The 23,099-nt window shown below is 43.0% G+C and overlaps 1 protein-coding gene and 1 long non-coding RNA gene across 4 annotated transcripts in view; one reads left to right on the top strand and one right to left on the bottom strand.

Annotated features, from left to right (window-relative positions):
* The window catches only part of TANGO6 (transport and golgi organization 6 homolog), a 260,400-nt gene that overhangs the window by 94,383 nt on the left and 142,918 nt on the right, over nt 1-23,099 (bottom strand). For all 3 annotated transcript variants that reach the window (XR_007721939.1, XM_050773314.1, XM_050773315.1), the window contains exon 15: nt 21,528-21,668. Coding sequence is in view for 2 of the 3 variants with exons in the window: in XM_050773314.1 (XP_050629271.1) it covers nt 21,528-21,668 (141 nt within the window). In the remaining variant the exon portion in view is untranslated. The remainder of the gene's footprint in view (nt 1-21,527; nt 21,669-23,099) is intronic.
* Nucleotides 1-23,099, top strand: part of LOC126944103 (uncharacterized) — a 100,164-nt gene that overhangs the window by 73,745 nt on the left and 3,320 nt on the right. The window lies entirely within an intron of this gene.

The following is a 23,099-nucleotide window of genomic DNA, read 5'->3' as shown; positions in this document are numbered from 1 at the left end:
CCAGAAACTTCCTTGAAGGGTGAAATTATAACAAAGTCCAGAAATGTAATCATCAGGAAGGAAAAATTCTAGGTTTATGGTAACTTATTTTAAAAACTGAAAGAAGAAAAAAATCCTAGATATTTTAAATGAATGAGATGCTCTTTACAATTCTGTAATCATGAAAGTATTAAAACTATTCCTGTGATTTAATTAATTTAATTAGATATATAAAAGTTCAAACTCATTAAAGCATGCCCAAGAGTTAGTTAGCCTCATAATATTGACAAATACAAATCAGGAAGCCTGTGGATTGAGACTATAACTTCATGTTTAAATTATTAACAGATCATCCATCCCTCAAGTGCTATGAATCAATCCCTACTACATCAAGCCAGGGAGAGGAAAATTAAGTAACATTGTCTTCCTAAAAGGAATACTGTATTTCAGTTACACTGTTTACTCTCTTGCAAGCGCGTAAGTCAAAATGAATGCAAAAATCTATTTCAAAACTTGCAAAGAGAAAATCAGGTGCTTCATTATTCTGTGTTCTTTCTCATACATATATTGAAGTAGAATCCAAATGAATGCTTTAATTTATTCTGAATTAGAATAGTGAGAAGACAAAAGTATGAAGACACTGAAAATAAAAATAACAGCAGAATAAAATGCTGAAACATCTAAGCATAATTATGTTGTTATCTTTAAAGAAAGAACCCCTTGCCAATGGCATCTTGTGTCTCCTAAGCCAGTGATTCCTGCAGCTGGTGATTTTTAGAAAAGAACTGCAATATCCACTTGAATCTATTTAAAGAGATCTAATTATAAAAGACAAGATTTCGGCTTTCTTTTTTTTTTTTTTTGAGACAGTCTCACTCTGTCACCCAGGCTGGAGTGCAATAACGCATCTCAGCTCACTGCAACCTCTGCCTCGCGGGTTCAAGCGATTCTCCTGCCTCAGCCTCCAGAGTAGCTGGGACTACAGGCGCAAGCCACCACGCCTGGCTAATTTTTGTACTTCTAGTAGAGACGGGGTTTCACCATGTTGGTCAAACTGGTCTTGAACTCCTGATCTCAGGTAGTCCACCTGCCTTGGCCTCCTAACGTGCTGGGATTAAACAGGTATGAGCCACCGTGCCTGGCCAGATTTCTGCTTTTTAACATAGAATACAAAGCTTCATTTGAGAGGGAAAAGGGACATAATAATAACTTGGAAAGATGAGTAATTTCCAAAGCATCTCTGTTGAAAAGCAAACAATGAAGGGCTGTCACAGAAACAAATACATCTACTTAGATTTTTATCCTGGAGTAGAACAGGATGATCACACATTTTACTCAACTGAAGGGCTACTTACTAGGGTTGACTTTTGCCTTGGGATAATGCAGCAATGTGATGTACTCATTAAAAAATAACACATAAAAAAATAGCAACCAACATTTATTCACCCCTTACCATGAAAGACACTGGTTCTGAACACTTAACATATATTATCTTATTTAATTTCATAACCATCCTATCAGGTATTTAATAGAATTATCCCCACTTTACAGATAAGGAACAAAGAAGTTATATAACTTGTTCATGCTAGTAAATGTTACAGTCAAGATCAAAACTCAGTTACTTATGACTCCAGGGTCACAGATAGCACTTCTGTTAAAGAAAACTAAAATGCATTCCAAAGTTAAGTCCATATGTCGAATTCTTATTTACCTGCCCAGTGGCTGCCACTGTAGATGGTCCCACTTCCCTACTTTGGTATCTGGCAACCCCACTAGAGGACTAAATATAGTGATAAATTTATCTCTGCGATGATACTCATATATTTATAAGAGACTTCATATATATTACTTTGAGTCTCTCAATAGTTTTGTGAGAATAGTTGCTGGGTGGATTATAACTCCGTTTTCACTAAATTTTTTTTTTTTTTTTTTTTTTTTTTTTTTTTTTTTTTTTGAGACAGAGTCTCGCTCTGTCGCCCAGGCTGGAGTGCAGTGGTGCGATCTCGGCTCATTGCAAGCTCCGCCTCCCGGGCCCACGCCATTCTCCTGCCTCAGCCTCCCGTGTAGCTGGGACCACAGGCGCCCGCCACCACACCCGGCTAATTTTTTGTATTTTTAGTAGAGACAGGGTTTCACCGTGTTAGCCAGGATGGTCTTGATCTCCTGACCTTGTGATCCGCCCGCCTCAGCCTCCCAAAGTGCTGGGATTACAGGCGTGAGCCACCGCGCCCGGCCCACTAAATATTTTTTTTAAAAAAGGATGATGGTCTCTCATTTATTCCTCTGAATTGCTGGTAGTATTCACATTTTCTCACCATTTTCACTAACCATTCCTCTAACCAAAATCCTCATCTCTTTGTGTCAAGGAATACCACACAACCACCTCCCAGCTTTCTCTCAGGCTCCAGGCTCTCCTTTCTTTTTTATTTTTATTTTTTGAGACAGAGTCTTGCTCTGTCACCTGGGCTGGACTGCAGTGGCACAATTTTGGCTCACTGCAACCTCTGCCTCCCTTTAATCAGATTCAAGTGATTCTTCTGCCTCAGCCTCCCGAGTAGCTGAGATTAGAGATGCATGCCACTATGCCCATCTAGTTTTTGCATATTTATTTATATATTTATTGATGAAATCTCACTCTGTCTCCCAGGCTGGAGTGTACAGTGGTGCGATCTCGGCTCACTGCAACCTCTGCCTCCTAGGTTTAAGCAATCCTCCCACCTCAGCCTCCCGAGTAGTTAGGATTATAGGAGTGCACCACCACACCCGGCTTTTTTTTTTTTTTTGTATTTTTAGTAGAGGCAGGGTTTCACCATGTTGGTCAGGCTGGTCTCGAACTCCTGACCTCAAGTGATCCACCCACCTCAGCCTCCCTAAGTGCTGGTATTATAGGCGTGAGCCATTGTGCCCCGCCTAGGGTCTCCTTTCTTCAGCATCTTTCATGTCCCTGCCAATCACACACCTATACATTTATCATCATGCTGTTTCCTTTAAGAATCTATAGTGATTCCCAAATGGCCATCATGGCAAGTCTAGACTCCTCTGCTCAACTCTCAGAGCTATCTGTGGTATGGCTTTACCCTATCTAGCCTTTCTTTTCCAAGGTACCAACACAACCTCAACAGAGGGGCAGGTTAAGTCTCAGTTCTTCATTCTCACCATATATATCCCACTTCTGTTTTGTTCTCACACTTTCTTTCCTATCTGGGGACATCTTTTTTCTGTCTTTATCACGTGTAAGCCTTTGTTCAAGATCTACCATCATCTCTTGCCCCAACAACATCCTAATAGGTCTCTCTGCTTCAAGTCTTGTCCCATTCTAAGTCATCCTTCACAGAATGACCGGAGTAATTTTGCCAGAATATAATTATTATTACTTCTTTCCTCCTTAAAGTCTTTCAATGGCTCCCATTTTATAAAATCAACATAAACTCCAAATCCAATAACACAGCATATGTATCCTTTCATGATCTTGACTCCCTGAACTAAGCCAGGCCATAGAACCTAGCCTGAGTTCAATGATGAATGGGAATGGTAGCCAGGCATGGTGACTCATGCCTATAATCTCAGCACTTTGGGAGGCTGAGGCAGGAGGATCACCTGAGTCCAGGGGTTTGAGATCAGCCTGAGCAACATAGTGAGACCCTGTTTCTACGAAATATACAAACAAATTAGCCAGGTAATATGGTTTGGCTGTATCCCCAACCAAATCTTGTCTTGAGTTGTAGCTCCCATAATTCCCAACCGGTGTGGGAGGGAGCCAGTGGGACATAACTGAATCATGGGGGTGGTTCCCCTATACTGTTCTTGTGGTAGTAAGTATCATGAGATCTGATAAAGGGAAACCCCTTTTGCTTGGTTCTCATTCTGTCTTTACTTGCCACCATATAAGATGTGGTTTTGCTCTCCTTGCCTTCCGCCATAATTTTGAGGCCTCCCCAGCAATGTGGAACTGTAAGTCCATCAAACCTCTTTTTCTTTATAAATTACCCAGTCTCTGGTATGTCTTTATTAGCAGCGTGAGAACAGACTAATAAGTCAGGTGTGGTGGTGCATGCCTGTGATCTCGGCTACTCAAGAGGCTGAGGTGGGAGGATCACCTGAGCCAAGAGTTTGAGGCTGCATGGAGCTGTGATCGCACTGCTGCACTCCAGCCTGAGTGACAGACCAAGAGTCACACACACACAGAGAAAGAGAGAAAAAGAGAGAGAATAAGATTTCATCTCTTTTAATTTTATGTACTCCAAAGCAGAAAACAAGCAGGATGAAGATCATGAATAAGATAAAGATTCAGGTGGGTGAATACAGTCCCCTATTTTATCTCTTGGATCTCAGAAAAATGTGCTAAAATTTACCATGCATACAGTAGACTCAAAGCAGCATGCAGCTAAGGCTAAAAGAACTGAACTGAGATTTCAGCTGCTGCCCACCACAGGCATGACAAAGTTTGCCATTTCAGCCTAAGTTAATTTTCTGTTGAAACAAAAATTTATGGCTGGGCGTGGTGGCTCATGCCTGTAATCCCAGGACTTTGGGAGGCTGAGGTGGGCAGATCTTGAGGTCAGGAGATCGAGACCATCCTGGCCAACACGGTGAAACCCCATCTCTACTAAAAATACAAAAAATTAGCCTGGCGTGGTGGCAGGCGCCTATAGTCCCAGCTACTCGGGAGGCTGAGGCAGGAGAACAGCATGAACCCAGGAGACAGAGCTTGCAGTGAGCCAAGATCGTGCCACTGCACTCCAGCCTGGGAGACAGAGCAAGACTCCATCTCACAAAAAAAAAAAAAAAAAAAGAAACAAAATAAATTTAACCCTGTTCAGGGTATTATATCAGAAACCACAGTTTCTGCAATGTAATATTCATAATGTCTAGTACAGAATCCAAACTTCTAATTATGTGAAAATATAAACCATTCTCAAGTAAAAAGACAATCAACAGGCCAACACTGAAATGACCCAGATACTTTAGTTATCAGATAGGGATTTTAAAGCAGCTATTATAACTATGCTTAATGAAATAAAGGAAAATACACTTCTAATGAACAAAAAGATAGGAAATGTCAAGAGAAAAACAGAAAATAGAAAAGGATCAACTACAAATTCTAGAAATGAAAAATACAATATTGAAAATAAAGTATTTACTGGATGAGTTAAATAGTGAAATAACAATGACAGAGGAAAGAGTCCATGTACCTAAAGATAGATCAATTGAAACTATTAAATCTGAAAAAGAGAGAGAAAAAGACTGAAAAAAAAATTGAACAAAGCCTGTTCTTATAGAACAAGAACAAGAAAGAAAGATCTAATATATGTGTAAAGTCCTAGAATGAGGATTAAAAAATTAAACAGAAGAAGAGCTATTAAGCCAAATATTGAGATTAAGAATCACAGGCCGGGTGTGGTAGCTCATGCCTGTAATACTAGCACTTTGGGAGGCCAAGGTGGACAGATCACTTGTGCCCAGGAGTTCAAGACCAGCTGGGCAACATGGTGAAACCCCATATCCACGAAATATACAAAAATTAGCCAGGTGTGTTGGCATGCACCTGCAGTGCCAGCTACTTGGGAAATTGAGGAGTGAGGATCACCTGAGGCTAGGAGGTCAAGGTGCAGTGAGCTGTGATCATGCCATTGCACTCTAGCCTGGAAGACAGAGTGACATCCTGTCCCCCCTCAACCAAAAAACAAATTAGCTGTACGTGGTGGCACACACCTGTAGTCCTAGCTACTTGGGAGACTGGGGTGGGAGGACCACTTGAGCCCTGGAGTTTCAGGCTGCAGTGAGCTGTGATCGTAACACTGTACTTTAGCCTGGGAGACAGAACAAATGAGACCCTGTCTCAAAAAAAAAATAAAAAAATAAAAAATAAAAAAAAGAACTTAAACTCTAACCAATTACCAAATACAAAAATTAAATTGAAAAATTGAAACAGGTCATAGACTGAAACATAAAAGCTAAGATAACATTCTAGGAAAAAAAAAGGAAGAAAATGGTTACATTAGGTAAACAAAAATTTCTTAGGACAAAAAAAAGTACAAACTTTCTATTAAAAACACTTATAAAATGGGCTTCATAAAAGTTAATGTCTTGAGTAGCACTATGTGCATGGAACAGAGAAGAGGACCAAGGGCAGAGCCCTGGGGGACTCCAAACTTGAGAGATCTGTGAGTGGGGGAGGATCCAGCAAAGAAAACTGAGGAAAAGCAGCCCTGAGGTGGCAGGAGAAATAGGCAAGTCAATTGTCAGGAAGGCCTGGGGAAGAAGGCGTTTCAAAAAGCAGGGGTGGTCAAACACATCAAGTGCTACTGGAAAGTCGAGTCATATGAGGAGGAATAACCGATCACTGGCTTGTCAATATTTAGGCAGATAAAGGAATGTTGGGGATGGAAGACCCATTAGAGTGACCCGGGAAGAAAAGGGGGAGGGAGAAAGTAGAGGCAGCAAGGCAGACAGTTTTTCCAAGAATTTTACTCTGGAGGAGACCAGATAATTAGGCTGATAGTTAGAAGGAGATGTGGGGTCAAGAGAGGTTCCACTACATATAAAGAACCCTCGCAACTCAGTAATAAGAAGATAACTAGCCCAACTAAAAATTGCAAAAAGATCTCAACAGTTGCTTCACAAAAGAGATGCTCAGTATAAGTCACCAGGAAAATACAAATGAAACCCACAAAAACAAATTATTTCCCCACAATGCTATCAAGACAAACAACAAAATAATATAAAAGGAGGACTTTCTTCATCCATTCACTTTGAACAAACACAGTTTTCTTTTCTTTTTTTTTTTTTTTTTGAGACCGAGTCTGGCTTTGTGGCCCAGGCTGGAGTGCAGTGGCGCGATCTCAGCTCACTGCAAGCTCCAGCTCCCGGGTTCACGCCATTCTCCTGCCTCAGCCTCCCGAGTAGCTGGGACTACAGGCGCCTGCCACCACGCCCGGCTAATTTTTTGTATTTTTAGTAGAGATGGGGTTTCACCTTGTTAGCCAGGATGGTCTCGATCTCCTGACCTCATGATCCGCCCATCTCGGCCTCCCAAAGTGCTGGGATTACAGGCTTGAGCCACCGCGCCCGGCCTACAAACACAGTATTCAAAAGATATTTTTCTTTATTTGACAAAAGACATAGCAGATGGCTTAAAAAGCCCCATGTCACTTAAAATTTTAGGAAAAGATCTGTTAGTATATAAACAATTTAAAGGCTGGGTGCAGTGGCTCATGCCTATTAATTCCAGCACTATAATTCAGCCAAGGTGGGCGGATTGCTTGAGCCCAGGAGTTCAAGACCAGCCTAGGCAACACGGTAAAACACTGTCTCTACTAAACATGCAAAAGTTAGCTGGGAATGGTGACACATGCCTGTAGTCCCAGCTACTCGGGAGGCTGTGGCATGAGAATTGCTTGAACCCAGGAGGCAGAGGCTGCAGTGAGCCAAGATCACACCATTGCATGTCAGCCTGGGCGACAGAGCAAGACTGTCTCAAAAACCCCAAAAAACAACAACAACAAACAAAACAATTTAAAATATAAATAACCTATGACACAGTAATTCCACTTTGGTGAATATCAACCCAAAAGAAATAAAGGTTCTAGTACTTTAACATGTACATGTATACAAGATATACACATATAAAAATATTTTTTTATTGGCACACATAGATGAGAATGTATATTGCAGTACTGTATATCATAGGGGAAAAAAATAGAAAAAAGTGAATACCCATCCACAGAAGAATGGTTGAATAAATGATGTCAATTGCGGTATGGCGAGCCTATAACATATGCAGCTGTTTAAAACTTTCTCCCTTATCTTAATTACCAGGTGAAGCCAATTGGAACTCACAGTAGCCTGCTAGACAAATCCAATTATTCAATTTTCCTTTGTTTTCTTCAACTGGCTGGAAGAAGGTATCTGTCAGAGCAGAATTTAGGGCTGAATTTTCTCCACTCTAGACAGATGATAGGGGTCTCGCTCTATACCCAGGCTGGAGTGCAGTGGCGCAATCCTGGCTCAATGCAACCTCTGCCTCCCAGGTTCAAGCAATTCTCCTGTCTCAGCCTCCTGAGTAGCTGGGATTACAGGTGTGTGCCATCACGCCTAGCTAATTTTTGTATTTCTAGTAGAGACAGGGTTTCACCATATTGGCCAGGCTGCTCTTGAACTCCTGACCTCAAGTGATCTGCCACCTGGGCCTCCCAAAGTGCTGGGATTACAGGCGTGAGTCACTACGCCCAGCCCAGATGATAGGTTTTCTAAAATTGGATTATGGCTTCATTCTGGAGCTGCATGAACCATTAGAGACCTGGGGCGATCCGATACTCATCGCTTGGATGAACTGAAGGGGTAAAGTGATTGCTAAACTAAAACACAAAAATCAAGCAGGTGACATGGAAAAGAGCTGACAAAGCACATTGAATCAGGGTGTTTTACAGCCGGAAACACCCCATAAAGTCTAGGACTCACCCTTTTCCTAGAATATAGAGTAATCTGAGGAGCTGCTTTGCCTCAGGATTCCTGGGGGTCACTCTACTTACCGTGGCATACAACAGAAGAGATCAGAGATTTAATTCTCACCCCTCAGTCTTCATTCAAAATATTAATTCCCAATCTCTCCTAAAAGCAAACTCTTCAGACGGAGCAACATGAATCTGGCTATTTTTGTTCTGACTTTTAGAAGTCTCTGGCCTAGAGTAAACTGGAACTTGTCTCAGCTTGCTGATTACAAGGCTACATTCTGCCTCTAAAAATAATTAAGAAGTACTGTTCTTTGTACGTCATGATGACACCACCAGCTCTGAGTTGCTCTTCCAGGGAAGCAAAGGGTTCACACTGAGTCACGTATCCCTCAGTCTCACTCTCCCCGCTTCCACCCACCCACCTCCTCTGACAGGTTTCTTGATTCTGGGAGCACAGCCGCACATTTTGGAGATGGCTGGTCAGGGTTAAACATTTAGTCTATACCAAAGGTGTCAGAAGAGAAACAAAACAAAACGAAACCCGAAAAACATTTAGTCTGAAGCTGTGAAATAGTTTTTTTCTATGAGATATTAGCAGTTTAATTCACTGCTGAAAAGACTGTACATTTCTGGAGGACAACTTGGCATTAAATATCTTTTTTTTTTTTTTTGAGATGGAGTCTCGCTCTGTCGCCCAGGCTGGAGCGCAGTGGCCGGATCCCAGCTCACTGCAAGCCCCGCCTCCCGGGTTTACGCCATTCTCCTGCCTCAGCCTCCCGAGTAGCTGGGACTACAGGCGCCGGCCACCTCGCCAGGCTAGTTTTTTCGTATTTTTTAGTAGAGACGGGGTTTCACCGTGTTAGCCAGGATGGTCTCGATTTCCTGACCTCGTGATCCATCCGTCTCAACCTCCCAAAGTGCTGGGATTACTGGCTTGAGCCACCGCGCCTGGCAATAAATATCTTTTTAAATTAAATTTGAAAAATTTGTTTTTTGAGACAGGGTCTCTGTCGCCTAGGCTGGAGTGCAGTGGCACAATCGTGGCTCACCTCAGCCTTGACCTCTGGGGCTCAGGTGTTCTTCCCACCTCAGCCTCCTGAGTAGCTAGGACTATAGGCGCCTGCCACCATGGCCCCCAGCTAATTTTTGTACTTTTGTGTAGAGATGGAGTTTCGCCATGTTGTCCAGGCTGGTCTTGAACTCCTGGGCTCAAGCGATCTGCCTGCCTCAGCCTCTCGAAGGGCTATGATTACAGGCATAAGTCACTGCACCCAGCCGGCGCTAAATATCAAGAGGTGTATGTTGACCTAATAACTTCCCTTATAGAAACCAATCCCAAAGAAAGAACCAAAGAGTCACCAAAAGGAATTACATGTAAGAATAATCAACAGCACACTTATCATAATCAGTAAGAAACTGGAAACAACCTAATTAAACAATATGTTCCCAGAGATAATTAAATAAAAGTATAATAAATTCAGGTAGTTATATAATTAGATTATAAGACAGTCAATATTATATTTTCAAGAAATAGGCCAGGCATGGTAGTTCACGCCTGTAATCCTAACCCTTTGGGAGGCTAAGGCAGGAGGATCACTTGAGCCCAGGTGTTGGAGTCCAGCCTGGGCAACATAGTGAGACACCATTTCTATTAAAAAAAATTAACAACAACAAAGAAATATTTAATGACATAGGAAAGTACTTACAAATAATGTTAACCAAGAAAAAAAAAGCAGTATATATACATACAGTGTAATTACAATTCTGAGAAAAAAAAAAAGCTTGAAGAAAATACATCAAAATGTAAACAAAGAGTGATTACTCCAAAGTGAAATTATAGGTGATTATTTTCTTGTTCATACTTTTAAATATTTCTCAGGGCCAGGTATGGTGGTTCACACCTGTGATCCCAACACTTTGACAGGCTGACACAGGCAGATCACTTGAGCTCAGGAGTTTGAGAACAGCCTGGGCAACATAGTAAAACTCCATATCTACAAAAAATAAAAAAATTAGTTGGGCATGGTGATGCATGCCTACAGTCCTAGCTACTTGGGAGGGTGAGGTGGGATGATGGCTTGAGGCCAGGAGGTGGAAACTCTAGTGAGCCAGTGATGGCACCACTACACTCTAGCCTGGGCAACAGAGCAAGATCCTATCTTGGAAAAAAAAATATCCACACTGTCTAATATAAGTAGGAAGTCTAGTTCAATCTATAGACTTTTCCCTTCCCCTTATTATATCAGTAATAAGTTATAGCCATCACAAAACTGATGTGAGAAAGAAAAAGAGAAACGAGAAAGGAAAAATAGTTACTTAGTCTGGATTTCAACCTTCCATTCTGGCCATATTAGTATTTCCATTTATACTAATATAAATGTTTGTTGAATTGAACTACACTGATGCCAGCCTAGGCAGACTCGGCAGGGAGCATTTCATTTGATCCTCTGAGTTTTGATGAAAATTCCTTCTTTAAAAATATGTGAGCTCTAATGCTTGACTGTTGCTTATTGCTGCTGAAATCCGTGAATGCTAAACTCCCAGACTGGTATCCAATTATTCACACTTCCAACCTCGCTTTTCACCTGAATTTAAGCCTGTGCTATGAAATAGAAATCTCTGAAAACTATCATTTAAAAGCTATTTTTCTTTCTTTTTTTTTTTTTGAGATGGAGTCTTGCTCTGTCGCCCAGGTTGGAGTGCAGTGGTGCGATCTCGGCTCACTCTGCCTCCCGGGTTCATGCCATTCTCCTGCCTCAGCCTCCCAAGTAGCTGGGACTAAAGGCGCCCGCCATCACGCCCGGCTAATTTTTTTTGTATTTTTAGTAGAGACGGGGTTTCACCGCATTAGCCAGGATGGTCTTGATCTCCTGACCTCATGATCCTCCCACCTAGGCCTCCCAAAGTGCTGGGATTATAGGCATGAGCCACCGCGCCCGGCCCTACAAAAGTTATTTTTCAAAAACGGACCTGCTGTGCTGTGATGACGATAAGGAACTGATGTAGCCTTGTGCCACACTCAACTGCAGGGTTTGGAGAAGAAAAGGGACAGACATGACCACTTCTTCTGTGCCACACAATACTCTATACAGGCCTCTCCCTCCATGGGCCAGGCTTCTTACCAATACGATTTGTACATGAGTTGACCTCTCCTTCTAAATGATAAGCTCCTTGCAGGAAGAGACCATTGTTTTTTCATGTTCCTGTTTCCAGCTACAGGCAGAGAACCCAACCACTCAGTAGCTACTCAATTAATGTTTCTGAACTGGACTACATTAATGTCCCATCCCCAGGATTAAGAAAAAAAAAAAAAAAAGTGTTTTCAAGATAAAGAATTTTGAACATTAGAAAGAGCAACCAAATAACCTAGGAATTTATATGACTTAGAACTTGACAAAAACAGGAAACTAAATTAGAATTCAGAGAGTATTTGGGTGTTACTGTGGGCAGAGGTCGACATAAGTTGTTTTTCCATCAAGGATTTCTGACCCGAGCTGGAGATTCAAATGAGAGCCACATACAAATAAGACATAACTTCAGCCCAGTGCGGTGGCTCACGCCTGTAATCCCAGCACTTCGAGTGGCCAAGGCAGGAGGATCATTTGAGGCCAGGAGTTTGGGACCAGGCTGGGTACTGTTCTCTAAAAAAAAAAAAATAAAAATAAAAAAAAGAAATAACAAGACCTGCAAATCTGAAAATCTGAGGCATCCTGAAGTGATGCAGGAGCAACACAGCATCAAAAAAAAAAAAAAAGGCAACTTCATTTTCTCTTGTGATCCCTTTGGAGGAGAAATAAATATTAGCAAGGAACATGAAATATTCTCTAAATGCAAAGGATAATTTAAAAATATACTTTAGCTGGGCGCGGTGGCTTATGCCTGTAATCCCAGCACTTTGGGAGGACCAGACAGGCGGATCACGAGGTCAGGAGATCAAGACTATCCTGACTAACATGGTGAAACCCCATCTCTACTAAAAATACAAAAAAAAAAAATTAGCCAGGCATGGTGGCGGGCGCCTGTGGTCCCAGCTACTCAGGAGGCTGAGGCGGGAGAAAGGCGTGAAGCCGGGAGGCAGAGCTTTCAGTGAGCTGAGATCACACCACTGCACTCCAGCCTGGGTGACAAAGCAAGACTCCGTCTCAAAATAAATAAATAAAAATAAAAATATACTTTAGTTCATTTTATGGTCTATTAAAAGAAAGGAAATAAAGGCTAAGAGGCATATATACAAAGGTTCTAATAGAGGTGAAATAGAGGGCTAGGCACCATGGCTCATGCCTGTAATCCCAACACTTTGGGAGGCCGAGGTGGGAGAAGTGCTTGAGCCCAGGAGTTGGAGACCAGCCTGGGCAACATAGTGAGACCCTGTCTCTACAAAAAAAAAAAAAAAAAAAAAAAAAAGGTCGGGCGTGGTGGCTCACACCTGTAATCCCAGCACTTTGGGAGGCTGAGGTGGGTAGATCACCTGATGTCAGGAGTTCAAGACCAGCCTGGCCAACATGGTGAAATCCTGTCTCTACTAAAAGTATAAAAATTAGCTGGTCATGGTGACAGGTGCCTGTAATCCCAGCTACTCGGGAGGCTGAGGCAGGAGAATCGCTTGAACCCAGCAGGCAGAGGTTGCAGTGAGCCGAGATTGTGTCACTGCACTGTAGCCTGGGCGACAAAGTGAGACTCTGTCAAAAAAAAAAAGGTATGAGATAGGCTAGAATTTAGTTAGGGCCAGCAGGCTGACTACATAGGTTGTATATTATACAACTCCAGGGCCAGGGCATGCCATTCATATAATGAGGACCCTAGGAGTTTATACAACAGCAGTGAACAACCTGCATAATTATATGTGGCAGCCCTGGATTTAACACATTTGAGAGAAACAGAATGGCCCACATGGGCTCTAGAACAAGGTGTTTCAACAGGGGCCTTACTGCCATTTTGAGCCACATCTTCTTTGCTGTAGGTGGCCATCCTGTGCATTTTAGGATGCCTGGCAGTATCCTGGGCCTCTACTACATGCCATAATAATCCCCTCCCCAGCCAGTTCTAACAACCAAAAGTGTCTCCAGACATTGCCAAAGAAAGAGAAGACATACGTTAAGTATCTCTTATCTGAAACACTTGGGACAGAAATGCTTTGGAGTTTTTCAGATTTTGAATTTTTTTGGAGTTCGGAGTATTTGCAGAATATATACTGGTTGAACATCCCTAATCCTAAAATCCAAAATGCTCCAGTGAGCATTCCTTTGAGTGTGTCATGTCAGTGCTCAAAACATTTTGAATTCTGCGGCATTCCAAATCAGGCATATGTGAGAAAGGAGTGTGGTCTACAGCAGATCAATTAATTCTCTAGGCAATTGCAAAAGGAAATACCCACAAAGATGCATTCAATTTAATTCAATTTGCCAAGAAACATCCCAATGACCAATTCATTATCTTGGGTGCAGTAATAGTAATATCAGGAACATATTACTAAACAGAAAATATGTTATATTTTAAGAGAAGTTTTAAGAAATGCAATGGGCTGGGTGCAGTGGCTCACGCCTAAAATTCCAGCATTTTTGGAGGCCGAGGCGGGTGGATCACCTGAGGTCAGGAGTTCGAGACCAGCTTGGCCAACATGGCAAAACCCTGTCTCTACTAAAAATACAAAAATTAGCCAGGTGTCATGGCTCATGCCTGTAATCCCAGCTACTCAGGAGGCTGAGGCAGAAGAATTGCTTGAACCTGGGAGGCGGAGGTTGCAGTGAGCTGAGACCACGCCACTGTACTCCAGCCTGGGCAACAGAGCAAGACTCCATCTCAAAAAAAAAAAAAAAAAGAAAAAAGAAATGCAGTGACATGTAACAATCCACAAGTTATTGTCAACATTGACATTGGACCACATAAGAGGAAACAGATGGAAAAACATTTGGAATGATCGGTAATTTAACAACGTGTTAAGATTAAATTTCTAGGAGTACAAAAACTCCTAAATTGTTCCTTAAATAAAAGAGACTGAACCAAAATCTTTCCACAATTCTTTTTTTTTTTTTTTTTTTGAGACAGAGTCTCACTCTGTTGCCCAGGCTGGAGTGCAGGGGTGCGATCTCGGCTTACTGCAACCTCTGCCTCCCGGATTGAAGAGATTCTCCTGTGTCAGCTTCCTGAGTAGCTGGCACTACAGGCGCGTGCCACCATGCCTGGTAATTTTTTGTATTTCTAGCAGAGAGAGGGTTTCACCATGTTAGACAGGATGGCCTGGATCTCCTGCTCTCGTGATCTGCCCGCCTCAGCCTCCCAAAGTGCTGGGATTACAGGTGTGAGCCACCTTGCCCAGCCTCCTTCTACAATATTTTCTACATTGAAACGTAGACATAAAAATATATAAAGCCTCGCTGGGAGTGGTGGCGCACACCTATAGTTCCAGTTACTCATAACAACCTCAAACTCCTGGGCTCAAGCGATCCTCCCACCTTGGAGTCCTTAGTAGCTGGAACTATACGTGCAGTGGCTCATGTGCATAATCCCAGCTAATCATGGGGCTAAGGCAGGAGGACTGCTTGAACCCAGGAGTTCAAGTCCAGCCTAGGCAACATAGCAAGATCCTATCTCAATAAAAAAAAAAAAATATATATATATATGTGTGTGTGTGTGTGCGCGTGTGTATATATATATATATATCTGTCTCTCTATTGCGCTCTCTCTATATATATATTTTTATATATTTAAATCTATCTATATATATATATAGAGAGAGAGACAGACAGAGAGATTCATACTTATGTAATCCTGGTTTGAGAAAACTGTTCTCTATATAAGAGAAAAATCGTAAGGGAAAAGACAGATTTATCTTCATTGAAATTAAAAACTTCTGTGTGTCAAAAACAAAATGAAACAGAAAATATGAACAAAACTAAAAGAAAATATTTATGATATAAATGTCAATGGTTCAAGATATTTAAATACATAAAATTTTTAAAAATCAAAAAATAAGGGCCGGGTGCGGTGGCTCACGTCTGTAATCCCAGCACTTTGGGAGGCCGAGGCGGGCGGATCACGAGGTCAGGAGTTCAAGACCAGCCTGGCCAGCATGGTGAAACCCCATCTCTACTAAAAATATTTAAAAAAAATTAGCTGGGCATGGTGGCACACACCTGTAGTCCCAGCTACTCAGGACGCTGAGGCAGGAGAATTGTTTGAACCTGGCAGGCAGAGGTTGTAGTGAGCTGAGATTGCACCATTGCACTCCAGCCTGGGCAACAGAGTGAGACTCTGTCTCAAAAAAAAAAAAAAAAAAGTCAAAAAACAAAATCGATACCATAATGAAAAAACAACGGACTAGAACCTAGAACGTGTAATTATCACACACACATGCATACCCTCCACATATACAGAATCTTAGCTAGTCAATATATGGAAAAATATTTAACCTTATCAATTGAATAAATGGAAATAAAAACAAGATAGCATTCCTTTATATATCTTCTTGATAAAGATTTTTTAAAATGATAATACATAGACTATATCGTACTTTTGAGGGTACAGACAAACATTGATAATATAAACTGGCACAGCCTCTCTGGAAGACATTTTAGCAATGAATATCTTCAAAAATATTCCTGGGCCGGGTGCAGTGGCTCACGCCTGTAATCCCAGCACTTTGGGAGGCTGAGGTGGGTGGATCACCTGAGGTCAGGAGCTTGCGACCAGCCTGGCCAACAATGAAATCCCATCTCTACTAAAAATACAAAAATTAGCTGGACGCAGTGGCAAGCACCTGTACTCAGAAGGCTGAGGCTGGAGAATCCCTTGAACTTGGGAAGTGGAGGCTGCAGTGAGCCAAGATCACACCACTGCACTCCAGCCTGGACGACAGAGCAAGACTCCATCTCAAGGAAAAAAAAAAAAAATTCATATACTTCAGGCTGGGTGCTGTGGCTTACACCTTAATCTCAGCACACTGGGAAGTGGAGGTGGGAGGATCACTTGATCCCAGGAGGTTGGGATCAGCCTGGGAAACACAGCGAGACCCCATCTCCGTAAAAAACTTAATAAATAGCTGGGTATGGTGGCGCACACCTGTGGTCCTTGCTACTCGGGAAGCTGAGGGAGGTGGATCAGACTGACAGGTCAAGGATGCAGTGAGCCATGATCGCACCACTGCATTCCATCCTGGGCAACAGAACGATACCCTGCCTCAAAAAATAAAATAAAATAAAATCATATATGTTATGTACTTTACTGTATATATGTACTACCTCAACTTTTTTTAATGGAAAGAAAAAAAGCTCCTGCTGATTTTGCACCATGATCTAGTGGCAGGAAGACAAGTAGGTGTGGCTAGGGAACTAGCATGATGAGAGAGGTAACATAGTGTACTGCACCCTGCTCCCACGGGTGGGCCGCATTCTCCCACCAACTCCCACCACTGCAGAGAAAAGGTAGAGGTGGGGAGACAGCAAGGCCTAGGCTGATGGAACTAGAACTTACCAAGCGGCTGTTCACAGCATTTCCACAACACTAGAAAACTAAGAATATTGGCTATGTTGTCAAAATGGGCTTTAATGTTACTCAAAGGATTTTTTTTTTTTTTTTTTTTTTGAGACGGAGTCTTGCTCTGTCACCCAGGCTGGAGTGCAGTGGCCGGATCTCAGCTCACTGCAAGCTCCGCCTCCCGGGTTTACGCCATTCTCCTGCCTCAGCCTCCCGAGTAGCTGGCACTACAGGCGCCCGCCACCGCGCCCGGCTAGTTTTTTGTATTTTTAGTAGAGACGGGGTTTCACCGTGTTAGCCAGGATGGTCTCGATCTCCTGACCTCGTGATCCGCCCGCCTCGGCCTCCCAAAGTGCTGGGATTACGGGCTTGAGCCACCGCGCCCGGCCTACTCAAAGGATTTCAGCACACCACTTCATCTATGTACCGGGACAAGTTGATGATGTGAACAGAAACAGAAACTAGCAGTTAAAGCTAAGGCTGTGTTTACAATTGGACACTCTGAAGAGTAGGCCACACAAAGAAGGGAACTTTGAGAATTAGTGGAATTTGCTTTGAAATGGCAGAAGGCTGTTTTGGAAATTGGGCTAATTATAAGAGTATGTAAGGAGGAGTGAGGCCTCACCTCAACTGTATCCAGCCCTTCATCCCCACCTCCACTCTCACCCCAGGAAATCATTTGGACTGGCCAATGGGGACTCTGAAATATGTACTTTTAGTGTTTATCATCCCAAAGGTAGAGGTCTACCAGAGAAAATACATGTTGATGTTGTCTGTGTATGGTTTATATTCTTCTCAGCTCTGATAATCCCAGTGGTGCACCCTTCACACCTACTGTGAGAGAATGATTTCTTATAATGGTGTACTTGTCTGGCATGTTTTAGATTCAAATTCAGAACTAAGGCAAATATAGAAAGTTCATCTTTCTTCTTAGAAAAAAAGTATTTTTAAATTTCACTCTCAGCTGGGTGCGGTGGCTCATGCCTGTAATCCCAGAACTTTGGGAGGCCAAGGCGGGCGGATCACCTGAGGTCAGGAGTTCGAGACCAACCTGTCCAACATGGTGAAACCCTGTCTCTACTAAAAATACAAAAATTAGCCGGGCATGGTGGTACGGGCCTGTGGTCTCAGTTACTCGGGAGGCTGAGGCAGGAGAATCAGTTGAACCCAGGAGGCGGAGTTGCAGTGAGCCAAGATGGTGCCACTGTACTCCAGTCTGGGTGACAGACATCTTTTTTTTTTTTTTTGAGATGGAGTTGGGCTCTATTGCCAGGCTGGAGTTGCAGTGGTAAAATCTCGGCTCACTGCAACCTCCGCTTCCCAGGTTCAAGAGATTCTCCTGCCTCAGCCTCCTGAGTAGCTGGGACTACAGGCACATGCCACCATGCCCAGCTAAGTTTTGTATTTATTTATTTATTAATTTATTATTTATTTATTTATTTATTTTTTGAGAAGGAGTCTCACTTTGTCTCCCAGGCTGGAGTGCAGTGGCGCGATCTCGGCTCACTGCAAGTTCCGCCTCCCGGGTTCACGCCATTCTCCTGCCTCAGCCTCCCAGTAGCCGGGGCTACAGGCGCCCGCCACCACGCCCGGCTAATTTTTTGTATTTTTAGTAGAGACGGGGTTTCACCGTGTTAGCCAGGATGGTCTTGATCTCCTGACCTCATGATCTGCCTGCCTCGGCCTCCCAAAGTGCTGGGATTACAGGCATGAGCCACCGCGCCCAGCCAAGTTTTGTATTTTTAGTGGAGTTGGGGTTTCACCCTGTTGGCCAGGATGGTCTCGCTCTCTTGACCTCATGATCTGCCCGCCTTGGCCTCCCAAAGTGCTGGGATTACAGGTGTGAGCCACCGCACCCGGCTAAGACTCCATCTCAAAAAATAAAAATAAAAAAAGATAGATAAACAAATTTCACTCTCTGTGACATGAATCCATTGGTCAGAAAAAAAAATAAAATAAATTTCACTCTCAAGTAATTCTCCTTTCACTGATAAAAGGATTTAAGTGGTTGGAGACCTAGGTTCTATCATCCTTAGCCAGAAGAGTCACCTAGAAATTGGGAAAATTAAGGGCTATGTCCATAAAAACAGTACATGGCTATATGGAATTTCTATAAATCCTTTGACATGCTGATGAAGGAGGAATTCAGTGTGATCTCCTGATGCAAGTGGTAAAAAGCTACCCCACCTCCACTTTGTTCTCCAAAATCTTCCTCTACCGGATAAAGAGTAAATTTACAAGTTTTACTAGAGCTCACGGACAAATTGCCCAAGCTGAAGTTGAGATTGTATCTTCTTTTTCTGCCTTAGATAACAGACTAGTGAGTATATAATGGAATTACTAAAAAGTCAAGGACAAATATAGCAGTACTTGAGAAGTGCTGATATAATTTAAAGAATAAAAGAAGTGTGGCACTGTTATTAAGCCAAATATTAACCACCAACAGCTACACTTTATAACACAATCTGATATAGGCCATGCATGACAAGAACACAGCCCTAAAACGGAACCTCATTCTCAAAATTCAATATGGCAGCTAGCTGGCTCAAATGGATACCGTACACCACTGGCTCTCACTTGTATGATTGATTTGCCTTATTTTAAGGCTTCTAGTGATATTCAGTGTGACAGCTAATGGTTAAGTCTGTGGAGCACAGGTTAAATAAATGAATCTTTTCTCAATTCTATGTTATATAGCCCAGTACAAAAAAATCCAAAGTGTACTTGCTGGCTTATGGAGAAATTCATCTTAATTTAACCTCTCTCTTCAGAATGAACTATTGTTTTCTTTGTCCTTGTTCCCTAGGGTCCCACCTCCTAGCTTCATATGAGCACTCAATAAACAGCAAAAAGTATTTGTTTTCCTTCATTTTTAATCTTTAAAAAATGTTTACATCATTTTTGCATAGGCAAAAATAAAATTTTACTGAGCCCTTATTGTATGCCAAATACCACTGTAAGAATTACCTTATTTAATCTTTACAACAGCCCTATGAGTTAAGTGTTACTAATAACCAAATTCTGGCTGGGTGCAGCGGCTCATGCCTGTAATCCCAGCACTTTGTGAAGCCAAGGTGGGAAGACTGCTTGAGGCCAGGAGTTCAAGACCAGCCTGGGCAACATGGTAAAACCCCGTCTCTACAAAAATACAAAAATTAGCCAGGCGTAGTGGCATGTACCTCTAGTCCCAGCTATTCAAGAAGCTGAAGTAGAAGGATAAAGGCTAAGAGGCATATATACAAAGGTTCTAATAGAGGTGAAATAGAGGGCTGGGCACCATGGCTCATGCCTGTAATCCCAACACTTTGGGAGGCTGAGGCAGGAGGATTGCTTGAGTTCACGAGTTTGAGATTAGCCTGAAAACACAGTAATACCCCACCTCTACCAAGAGAAAAAAAAAAAAAAAAAAAAAGCAGCGGCAGTTCAGGATTTGAAGTGAGGCAGTGTAAGTCTAGAGCCTATCCCTTAACTACTCTTCTCAGCTTATACAGCCTAGAGCAACTTCCTTCAAGTTGGTGGTTCAATTCTTAGCACTATCACTTACCAGCTGAATGAGTCTTGGACAAATTGCTGAATATGTTTGAGCTACAGTTTCTTAATCTGTAAAATGGGTTTAGTAACAGCCTCTTTACAAGATTTGTTGGGAAATTAGATGAGATTATATATATGGACAACCTGGCATACAGCAGACATTCAGCAAGAGTCAGCACTCTTCCTTCCCTGCTTGACATTTCTCTTCTTTATTCTGAGTCTCGCTCTGCTGCCCAGGCTGGAGTGCAGCGGTACAATCATTGCTCACTGCAGCCTCGACTTCTCAGGCTCAGGTGATCCTCCCACCTCAGCCTCCTGAGTAGCTGGGACTACAGGTGTGTGCCACCATGCTTGGCTAATTTTTGGTAGAGACAGGGTTTTGCCATGTTACCCAGGCTGGTCTTGAACTCCTGCCAGGCCTAAAGCGATCCTCCCAAAGTGCTGAGATTACAGGTGTGAGTCACGGTGCCCAGCTGACATTCCTCTTCTTTTAGCTCAAGTGTGAGACTTCTCATTCCAGCTCCATTGAAAATCAGGGCCCAACACAGCTCCCGGGGAAGGAGACTAAGCAGTTTTTTTGTTGTTGTTATTTTTGAGACGGAATCTCATTTTGTTGCCCAGGCTGGAGTGCAGTGGCACAATCTCGACTCAACCACAACCTCTGCCTCCCAGCTTCAAGCGATTCTTCTGCCTCAGCCTCCCGAGTAGCTGGGATTACAGGCGTGCACCATCATGCCCAGCTATTTTTTGTATTTTTAGTAGAGACAGGGTTTCACCATGTGGACCAGGCTGGTCTTGAACTCCTGACCTCAGGTGATCCACCTGCCTCGGCCTCCCAGAGTGCTGGGATTACAGGCATGAGCCACCACACCTGGCCAGAGACTGAACAGTTTTAAGAAAAAGGACATTGTTGCGTTCAGTCTCATAGTAGGGATCTGAGTATTTCCTAAATTCCTAAATGGGTACTAGTTCATCCCAGCCCTCAAACTACCCTCACCACGCTAGTATAACAAGCCCCCAGGTACACACACTTTGGTTTCAGAGACACTGATCTTCCACCCTTTTCCAGGTGGATGGAACAAGAAAACTCACCTAACGCCCTGACGATTCGCATCAGGACTTCCCCGACTTTCATTCTGGTCTCTGGTGTGTGCTTGTCTTTGCTGCTGTCATATTGAGCCAACAGGTCTGGCAAGATTTTCTCAGGATAGACATCTGAGAGCAGGGCAACCCCTAGGGTTGAAAACAAAAAGAAAGGATGCATTACTGTTTAGGATCGAAAGGCAAATAAACCAGTCACTCTGTGATGGGATGAACACAGAAATGCTGAAAGCCATCTCTATAGCTCTTCCAGCAAGGGCTGCCTGTTGTTTGGAAAGTCAGCATAGTGAATGGAATGAAGATGAGCCTGGTAGTTGAGACTCCTGCGTTTCTCTAGTCCCAGCCTGATACGATCTCTAAGGTCACTCCCAGCACTGATGTTCTATGATCCAGGCAGTGCCTCCTGCTTTTGCTGCAGTTCTCCATTCCTGCATGATTTTCCTCTGTAGAATAGCCAGTGATGGGAGCAATTTCTACAAGGAAACATTTTCAGAGCATCCTAGACATGATCAATATTAGATCTAAGCTCATGGCTGAGTTTCCTAATCAACAGAAATAGGGAAGACCCTGACGCTGAGTCCCCCTTCGTAGGACTTGCTGATCCTCTCTCCCATCCACAGCAGCGCCTTCTAAATGTGTAGCCTGGAACAGTGTTATCATAATCTGAGCCCAGCCCCATACTCAGCAAGCTTTATAGGGGTGGCAGGGAGGTGAGAGGTGACCAGACAGATCCAGAACAAAACCTCTGGTCGGCCTCAAAACTATGTAACTACAAATTATATGATTCGTGTCTATACTGTTGTTTATTCCTATTTTCTCTCATTAGTATTTAGCAGAGAACAGGAAAAAGGTTATACACTGTAAAGAACAGTGAGGAAAAAGAAAAAAGGTAAAGAAGGAATAGGTAGAAATAGGGGTTCCAGGATGAGAATCCACTTCTACCTCAAGCACCCTGGCCCATCAACTCTGCTTTGGGTTTTTCCAGTAATCTCCTCATTGGTCTCCCTGCTTCTACTCTTTTCATCCATTGCAGCTGGAGCTATTTGGTTTGAATCATAAGTCTGGCCCCTTCATTCTTCTGCCCAGACCCCTCAGTGGTTTCCCTTCTCCGCTGAATATGAGCAGTCCCCACCCACCGCCTTCCTTTGTTCTCTCTCTGATCTCGTCTTTTAACACTCTCCCTTGCTTCCTGGCCTCCTTGCTATTCTCCAGTAGACCAAGTGATCCTGGCCTGGAGCAGTCGGCCTCACTTCCCCCTCTGCATCGGCTGCTCCTCCTGGTGGCCTCACAGCTTGCTCCCAAACCCTATCATGTCTCTGCTCACAGATCACATTTGTCACATCTAAAACGGCAGCCTCCTTCCCCTACCACTCTTTACCCCTCTCAATCCGCTTCATTTGTCTTAGCACTTAATATCACCTGACAGGTTGTGTATTTCCTTATTGTCTGCTCTCCTCCTTGGAATGTGAACTCTATAATAAAGTCAAGGATTTTCTTTTGTTCCCTGCTGTATCCCCAATGCCTAGAAGAGTCCTAGCACGTGTCGGGTGCTCAGTAACTACT

This window comes from Macaca thibetana, chromosome 20 (assembly GCF_024542745.1).
Source record: "Macaca thibetana thibetana isolate TM-01 chromosome 20, ASM2454274v1, whole genome shotgun sequence".
NCBI classification, from domain to species: Eukaryota; Metazoa; Chordata; class Mammalia; order Primates; family Cercopithecidae; genus Macaca; species Macaca thibetana.
The sequence above is the reverse complement of the archived record's forward strand: the minus strand, read 5'-3'. Positions and strand labels throughout refer to the sequence as shown.